This window comes from Haemaphysalis longicornis, unplaced genomic scaffold (genome assembly GCF_048455015.1).
Source record: "Haemaphysalis longicornis isolate Haplotype H1 unplaced genomic scaffold, Haemaphysalis longicornis Haplotype H1 scaffold_4, whole genome shotgun sequence".
NCBI classification, from domain to species: Eukaryota; Metazoa; Arthropoda; class Arachnida; order Ixodida; family Ixodidae; genus Haemaphysalis; species Haemaphysalis longicornis.
In genome coordinates, this window is record NW_027526361.1 from 92,554,444 (window position 1) to 92,563,705 (window position 9,262).

Sequence of the window (9,262 nt, forward strand, 5' to 3'; positions counted from 1 at the left end):
CAGACGATGGCATTTATCGAATTTCAATCTCGTTTATGCGAAAAAACCTATATGCCTGTAAGGAGAGAAAAGTAGATATTAGGCATGAAATAGGTGAACAGGAGAGTTACCAGTTTTGGCGTAGTTTGAAGTAGCATTGAAAGCTCCCGAGGTAGTTCGTGACTAATGGAACTAACCGCTAAGGGCGCTAACCGATTTTCTATATTCCGAGTTTTCCATATTGTAAGGCATAAGGCTTTGCTCTATACTTTCGAAGAAAATAACATGTCGGATGTCTAACTACCGAGCGTTGCTGAGGGCTAGAGTTTGATAAATTACCCTCTGAAGCCATTTAATTAAAGTCTCGTATGTGGAATAGAAGGGTGGAGGTCACATCGACGCAGCGGCACACGCTGGGAGTAATGAGTGAAGGCCTAGCGTGGTGTTTACAGGGACGACAACGATGAACACTTTTTTTTTCTACGCCATATTTGCCACTAACGCCTGCTGTTGCCAGGCAGCACGAGCTTCTACTGCCTGCTTTTATACCCACCGGCGAAACCTTTTCGTTATGTGTATGCTACTAATCAGTCCGGTGTCAGAAAACCGCTCCAGATATTATTCCGCTCAGCTTCTCACACGGTAAAGGGGGGTATATCCAGGGGCGATGTTTCAGTGTCCGAACAGCTCCCTAAATATTGTAAGTGCTGCTTCCACTTTCACTGCTTCGTTCTGCCTTTCTTTTTGCCCGTATTTACGCACCGCATCCTTGTATTAAAACGCAAAAACTAAAATAAGAAGAGTATCAGTTTGTGCACAAAAATTCTTCCTCAGAGTCGTGTGTGCACTCGAATTCATTGTAGATATTGCAGTGAACAGAACAATTACCCGTTCAGTCGTAATTAAAACATCAAAAATGTCATTTATTAAAAATGACAGATATTGTTTCGACGCAATCTCTCTTCTATTTTTTTTTTTTTACCAGCGGCTTGTGAAACCCCGCAAAGCTGCGCCACTGGGGTCACCGCTATAGAGAGTTTAACTCCGCACCGCCTTTCGCTGCAACTTTAGAAAACGCTTCACGAGAACAAGAACATCTTCGCCACATCATGGGGTCCTGCATCCTGATAAAAGCCTTGCTATAATGAACTCGTGCTGCTATCGTGTCTTGTTCATGAAAGGCAGGCCGACATGACGCTTGACGGCGCAGTTTGTGTGTTGTCACATAAGGCGGAAGGTTTACGTTATTCCTGCGCGTTTGTTTTTTTTAAATAGGGTGCATCTGTGCATTTATTTTTAATTTCATCGAACATTGACACTATGGGGAAACAGGCTTCGAAAATCCAATGTATTATGTAATACTGTCGGCGGGCTTATAACGGTCCTACTTGTACCGAACAGCACGCCGATTACGAATGACGGAGGTTAAGTGGATACAGGATCATGGATTTGTGCTTTCGTATAGTAGATGTCCACGCATTACAAACTTCGGCTCTAATAAACAAATTTTACGCGGGTGCCGAGCATATTCTCAGCTAGCTAGACATGCTCATCGCTAAGCAATAGAGGCAAACAAATTGGCGGAAAGTGAGATAACAAGGTTCATTTAGAACTAGTGGTTCACCATTTTTATTATAATTAAAAATTTGGCGTACTTCTCCACAAGTTAACGGGAAGCAAGTTTTTGTGAATTCTAGGTATTCATCCGAAAGCTTAACACGCGCATTTTGGTGAGTTATGTGTTAACATGATTTGGGTGCCCACATGCTTCTTCGTTTTCTTCGGCAGGGATCGCGGAAGCACTGTTTTTGAAATAACTTTACTTCAAGTGCATGCGGCTTTCTGTGCGAAGTTCCAGAGAGTTTGCAAAATATATAATTGACGAGAAAAGCCTGAATTGACGTGAAGCCGCTGAGTTGTGCAGGATGTGTAGAGTTACGTAAACAGTTGCGTCTTGATGTTCCCACCGATTAACAGCCGTTGATTTCTTCTTCGCCGAACGACACCTACCGGCAGAATAGCGTCTAGGAAAAGTGACGTCACAGGTGTCTTGACAGTGCTTAGTGGGTCGCAAGAGTTACACCACCTTTCAACGCATTGCTCTACAAAAAGGGCTAATTACGCAACTGTCACCACGCGCACCATTGAGTTCGCTGTGCCGCAGTGAGCCAACCTCCTGTAAGAGCGGAAACTCGACGCCGGTAACCACGCAAAATTGAAAGCGCTTGAGGAAAGCTCACAGATCCTACTGCAGGAGCCAGCAAGGGGGAGCATAATCTAGGAAAGAATGCCTACAAATTACCACCTTTATTTTTCTCCCGGCAACTGAGTGATCACCTCACATCCTTTAACTGACATTCTTGCTATATGTCAGTCGTTCTTTTGGAAACAGCCTCAATAATGACGGACACATAGCTTGTTCTTGAAGTTGTCACAGGCCTCGTCATCTGCGAGGAGTTCCTACAGTGATCTCAGGCCCAAGGGCTGGACAACGGTGACGCAAGAGCAGCGCGTATACTCGGAGGAAATTGGCTGAGAGGAGCATGGCAGCGTCTTCTTTCCTGACTGCGGCGTGCAACAAGCGTGTGTAGCGACGACGCAATCGGTGGTGGGGAAATCGCGGGGCCCACGGGGGGATGTGAGACACGAGTCTTGGGACAGGCTGCCTGCAGCAAGCAGGTCCGGTAATGTCCCCCATCGTCGCTGGTCCGGTCGATTGGGCTAGCCAGCCGATGCGGATGGGCGAGCGGCAGTTTCTCGTCCCGCGCCGCCACGCTTCCATCACCGCGCTGGCGTCTCGGGTGTTGCAGCGTTCGCTGAACGAGATGCCTGTATATTAGCGAAATAAAAGACGCCGGGGAGTTGTTTCACCGCACTGTAACGCCTTACGCTGCCGTAGGCACCTTCCTTTTGGGCCATGTAATTTTTTTTTCGTTGCGTAACATGAATGATGGGTTATTTCAGAGATGACGATCACTGCACGCTGTGGCGTGACTTTAATAACGGGAAAGGTTCTTAATTCTTTTTGATTTCCGAGCCAGCTGCGGAGTCAGTATTTCTCAAGGCAGGACAAGGACAAGGGCTGGCAGGTCGAAGCTGCGGATGGTGGACGAGAGCGCGTGATTTCAAAAGCCCCGTCTGAGTAGCCAAGCGCTGCAAGCTCCGCTCTTCTTGCTTCGTTTTCAAAAACCTCGTACTCATAATAACCACCTGGCACATTTGCCCTGTGCCGATTGCGCCGCACCGAAAGACCCGCTTTTTAAGCGTCGCATTCATAATATAAGCCCACGGTATTACACATTTGTTTCCTTTTTTTTTTGCTTTGTAATTTTTTTTGTTCGGAGTATGAAAGGATACGTAAAGACGGGAGAAGAAAAGTAAAGAAACGAGAACTTTGACCGACGTTGCTGGCTCGTCTAGTGGTAATTCATTGATTGATTGATTGATTGATTGATTGATTGATTGATTGATTGATTGATTGATTGATTGATTGATTGATTGATTGATTGATTGATTGATTGATTGATTGATTGATTACGTTTAACGTGCCGACGCTACCAAGGTGATGAGGCGCGCCGCAGTGATTAATTAATTTTGACCACTTGGGGATATTAAACGTGCGCCGAAATCTCGAACTCGCGGGAGTTTTCGCTGTTCACCTCCATCAGAAAAGCGGCCGCCGCGGAATAACAAAAGCAAGAAATTGGGAGAACGAAACCCGCTCCAGCCAAGCTATGGCAGGTTAACAGCCAATAAAAAATAAACAAAAAGGAGCGAAAGCCCAAAGGTATTTTTTTTATAAAAACCAATTTGTAGATGAGCAAAAAAAAACAGTGACAATTAGCACAAAACCAAACTCTAGCTCTTTGTTGAGATGGTTGCCAAATATTATCTCACTATTTCAAAAGCATTTAGGCGCCAAAAAATTACGTTTCCTCCCATCGCCACGGGAGAATGGGTCGGGAAAACTGTAATCGGGCTTTTGGCACGCGGATATTATGGCGCGGGGCTTTTGTTCACGGGGCATTTGAGGCACGGGGATAACGTGGCGGGGATTTTGCGACGCGGCTTCTGCGCGCCGGGCAATCGTGAAAAACCCGAGGCCAGAATGCGCGACGCTAGTGTGGCATTCCTAGGGCCGTTGAGATTAGGCCGCCACGCACGGAGAAGGTGCAGCAAACGTGTTTTTTTTAAGCGACGCTTCCAATACCTCACTGATTACGTCGATGTACGAGAAAAACGCACTGCAGGAAGGACAACTTTACACAATGGGCTTCGCAAAACGGTGTAGTATTATGGTAAGCGAAGGCACATCCAGCATCTGAAGATGAGGAAAAAAAAAATTACGCCCACCTCCCCTCGCGGGAACCCTGGTGTGATGCGACGCTGAGGGGGTTCAAGCGCAAGCGGAGAGCAACCGTCGACCGAAAGGCCGCCGGAGAGCGGCACACCGGTTATATTCTAGGCACTATATATGCGCAGCGCGCCCGAGGGAGAGGAAACCGCGGACAGAGAGAGTACTGCACAAGCGCAGCACCGCGCGCAGCGCCGCCCGCCGGCGGAGTGAGAGCGCGCTGGGCCGAACACGCTCTCACCTGGGCACGCGCCGGCGCCAGTGCGTCTGCCGCGGCTATGACGCAACACATTCCAACACAATCCACTTTAATCCAATCCAATCCAAATCCAATTCAATGCAAGTTAAGCCAAGCCAAGCCAAGCCAATCGAATCCAATCCAATGCCCCTCGCGAGAGAGTGTTCGCTATCGGAGAGGAGAGCGGGAGAGTGGCTGCGGACAACGGACGCACGCGGACAACAACGGACGCATGCAGGAAGGACAGGGCCGCCGACAAGAGATGCTCTGAGCGTCGCATCTAAAACAATGCGTCCCGTGGTTGGCATTGAACCTGGGTCCCTCGCGTTATGGAGCCGACGTCGACACGATTGCGCCACTCCGGCACTGTAGTAGCAGCTTCGGGATTTAATCATCTTTCTCTAAAAATAAAGTCGCTTTGATTTCTCTTTACCGCAAATGCTTAACCATTTCTGTGTGCAATTACGCGCAAACCCGCCTGTTCATCTGTAACGTTTTAGGTTGCTTTCGCCGCGTACAGAATGGCTATAATTGTAAAGTGCTACAGCCTTAATTCCTAAAAAAAAGGAATATCAGAATCGTTATATTGCCCTTGAAACGTCTTCACAGCGTGGCATTTATGTAAAGTAATGAAGCCAACTTTACATATGCTTGACGCTACCACTGACGCAGTGTCTATCCAGCAAGGCGAATTACCCAGAGTGTAGGAATATAAATATTTGGGAGTGTGGATAAACGAAGGGGATAACTACTTTAGAACTCACGAGGAGCAACTTAAGGGTAAGGAAAAGCGAAACGCAGCTATAGTGAAACATAGAGCTCGAGGGGGGGGGGGGGGGGGTATAACAAATATGAAGTAGTGAGAGGAATGTGGAAAGGAGTAGTGGTTCCGGGTCACACATTTCCGAATGCTGTACTCTGCTTAAAATCAGACGTTCTATCAAGCCTTGAAGTGAACCAGAGAACGGTAGGACGTCTGGCCTTAGGCACGCATGGAAAAACAACTAACGAAGCAGTGCAGGGAGATATGGGCTGGGCGTCGTTTGAAGTTAGAGAAGCTCAGAGTAAAATATGCTTTGAGATGAGGTTGAGGGCAATGGATCAACGAAGGTGGGCAGCTAAGGTTTTTAGGTACCTATACTTGAAAAGCGTGGACACGCAGTGGTTAAGAAAGACTAGAAGGCTAACGATGAAATACGGAAAGAACAGTGGGGAATCCAAAACAGCCAAGGTAACCAAAAAAGAGGCAAGGCAGATTGAAACGAATAAATGGAGAGAAAAAATGGAAGCTAAAACGTCGTTAGAGATGTACAGGGCTGATAAATTGAACATCAGAAAGGACAATTTCTACGATAATTCCCAGGGCAGTGCTTTGCTTTTTGAGGTTAGATCAGGTTGCTTGCGAACAAAGAGCTTTGTGGGGAAGTATTCACAAAATGATGGGGTATGCGTGGTCTGCGGAAAAGAAACAGAAACTATGCGCCACATAGTGTTAGAATGTGAGGGTATCCATCCAAATCTGCATGAAGGGAATATTGGGCTTCCAGAAGCCCTAGGATTTAAGGGTATCACCGAGGAAGTTAACTTCAAGGCTGTCGAGGGGACGAAAAGAAGATTAGAATGCTGGTGGACGACAAGCAGAGAGGGGAATATTGGCTAGGACAGTCAGCATCTGTAACAGAAAAAAAAAGTATTTTGTGCCTAATAAGGTTTTTGTGCCTGCCCTAAGCAGCGGTAGTATTAAACCAAGAATATCAGTATATACCCCGCTACAAAGGGGAAACCAATAGCAATCAATCAATCAATCAATCAAGGTGTGTAGCGTTTTTTGGGGAAACATGGGTCTTATGATGATATTTAATAGAAGGCCCTATGTCCTTGATGCTTTGATACCAGATTTCTATTTTTTCCTGAAAAATGTCTTCCAAGAAAGGCCTTCGTGTTTAGTAGCGAAGCCGACTACAAACGGGCTCGGTATGTAGCGCACTATAGGGATACATGGTGTTTTCCGGGGGCCATTTAATATAAGACCCTAGGCACTTCATTTTTTTCATATGAAACTAGTTATCTTGCCTCATGAATCATGTTTTCGCAGGAATACTTTTTTGTACGGTAGCAACGTAAACTTTAGAGGTGATTGGTGTGTAGCGTTTCATAGTTATAGATGGGGTCTTTTGACGGTATTTAATAAAAGGCCCTAGGACACTAATACTTTGATACCAAACTTCTTATATTTTTCTGAAAAATGTTTCTGCAGCAAAGCATTCGAGCGTTGCAGGGAAGTCGACCTTAACAAGATTCGGTATATTCTGTTCTATAGAGTACATAGGGTCTTATAGAAATATGGATTAAAGGCCCTTGGGACATAATTCTTGAAAATTGTCTTTTCACCAAATCAGTTGTGTATAATAGTGAAGCCGACTTATACTGCTACACGGTCGTTTCAAAGGCCTTCGGAAGGCCGTTGAACCGACTGCCTATCGAGTGCCCTATTGTAAATACATGTGGCGCAGTTGTGGGCGACAGTCCAGTAGTTAATTGAAAGTTACTGTGCTGCAGAGCCATAAGAAGGGGCTGGCTATATAGCGCTTTATACTAATGCATGTGTTTTTATTGAGGTATTACATTTAAAGCTTTAGGAACTTCGTATTTTAATACAAGACCTCTTATGCGGGCCGTGAAAAAAATTTTAACGAGGCTCGGTCTAAAGCAGAGCAGAGTGGCTTAAGAATTTATTCGGCGATTCTGACTAGGGAGTTTCTGCAATTTTGGGGGGATCTCGAATGCTCACAGGACTCTCCAACCAAAGCGCTCTTCATTTCTCGCACCAATGCGAACCCATAATTAACAAGACGGAATTGTTTCACAGAATTCGTCCCCGGGTGCCAGTCGACACCGCCAGTTTATTTTATTGATTATGAGGTTTAAGTCGCGGACGCTACACAGCCGATGTGGTGTGCCGTATACATAGTAGAAGGTTCCGGATTAATGTTGATTACCTGGGGATATTTAACGTGCGCTGAAATCTGGAACACGCGGGCGTTTTCTTTTTCGCCTCCATCAGGAAAGCGGCCGCCGCGGCCAGAAAACGAGCCCATGCACCGCCAGCGCTGGCTCCTCTGAAGAGTTTGCGCGCACGGAATGAAGCTCACAAGTAGAACCCCACATGAAATAAGGGAACACCTCCGCTTGTTGCACGGGAAGCCACTGCAAACAATGCAACGCCTCTCCCGGCAGCTCGTCATTTTAGACGGCTGCGAATAAAAGTTCTCTCTCTCTCTCTCTCTCTCTCTCTCTCTCTCTCTCTCTCTCTCTCTCTCTCTCTCTCTCTCTCTCTCTCTCTCTCTCTCTCTCTCTCTCTCTCTCTCCGCAGGCACGTCTCGGCGTCATCACACTTGTGGGCACATGTTTTGCCCCCTGGGGACAATGGTATATATACGAAAAGCCAAACAGGAACTTGTCTATACGTTGTATTCACTGGCGAGGCACCCATGCAGACAACCATGTGATTGCGCCATCACTGGTTACGTGAGGCTCCGCGGGATGGCGGTACTTGTTCGTGCTAAGCAGAGTTCCTCTATATAGCTCCCGCAGGGAGCTAAGAGTTGCGCGACCGCCCGCCATCTTGTTATCCGGATTGCTGCGGGAAAGCCGCCCGTCGCGAGTGTAGGAGCCTCGCCGCCACGCTTCCGACGGCGGCCGACGCGCGGTGGGGGCGCTTCGGTAGGCGGCGCCCTACGGCGGCTATGGTATCTGGACGGCGGCTACGCTGGATTCCTGCCTCCATGATTCCTGCGTTGTCGCTCACGCTGCTGCTGCTTCTGTTCCTGGGCGGGGCGCGGTGCCGTCCGCGTCGGCGGCTGCGGCGCAGCCGTAGTGGGGGCTTCTCTGCGTGGCATGGATAACCGGAGTGACGTCATCACGGCGGCGCGTGGAAAAGGGTCGCGCAACTCTTAGCTCCCTGCGGGAGCTATATAGAGGAACTCTAGTGCTAAGCACATGATTTGTGTTGGACGTTCCAAATTCTACCCCATCCAACGCTAAGTAATGCTTCGACTCAAATGTGAGTGCGATTAATTCGATCTATTTTGACACCACCGTTGAGATACGGGTTGAAACTGAGCAGACGACGCACGCCGGTGCCTTTTTTTCCTGCGGCGTGTGGGTGCTGAGGCACAAGCCGCGCCATTTTCTTGGCGCTTCGGCCACGTCCGCGGCCGTTTCCAGTGTTGCTAAACGAATAAATTGACAGCCAAACTTTTCAGTGAATACTGTCTATAGGCTGAACAGCTGGGCGCTTACCTCGATGTCGCAGAGTGCCACGGTGAGTCCCCTGGTGGCTGCGTCGAGCGCCACGCCGCAGGCCATGGAGCCGCCGCCCAGCACCAGAATGTCGAACTCCAGCGTGGTGCGCAGTTTCTGCAGCTGCTCGGCCCTGCAGCATTTCGGGGATGTGCACGTAATTAGGACACGCTGCTATGCGAAGCGGCCCCCTTACAGTGGAGGGCTGTAAATCACATTTTACTACGTACCTGGATTTGCTGAACGCGAGACAGACGCTCGTAGCCACTTAATAGTGTGCTTTGCTGAGCGAGTTGATTTATAGCTAAATAAAAGATCGCAGTCAGGCGGGAACAGGCAAACGAAAACGGGGGCAGAGTGAGCGCTGTTCTTGTCAACTTGTTCTTTCA

General features: G+C 47.9%; 1 protein-coding gene across 1 annotated transcript in view; it reads right to left on the reverse strand.

Annotated features, from left to right (window-relative positions):
* LOC144179089 (putative glycerol-3-phosphate dehydrogenase, mitochondrial) overlaps nucleotides 1-9,262 on the reverse strand; it is a 38,129-nt gene that overhangs the window by 26,033 nt on the left and 2,834 nt on the right. The window contains exon 2 of the mRNA XM_077707297.1: nucleotides 8,874-9,006. Coding sequence (XP_077563423.1) covers nucleotides 8,874-9,006 — 133 coding nt within the window. The remainder of the gene's footprint in view (nucleotides 1-8,873; nucleotides 9,007-9,262) is intronic.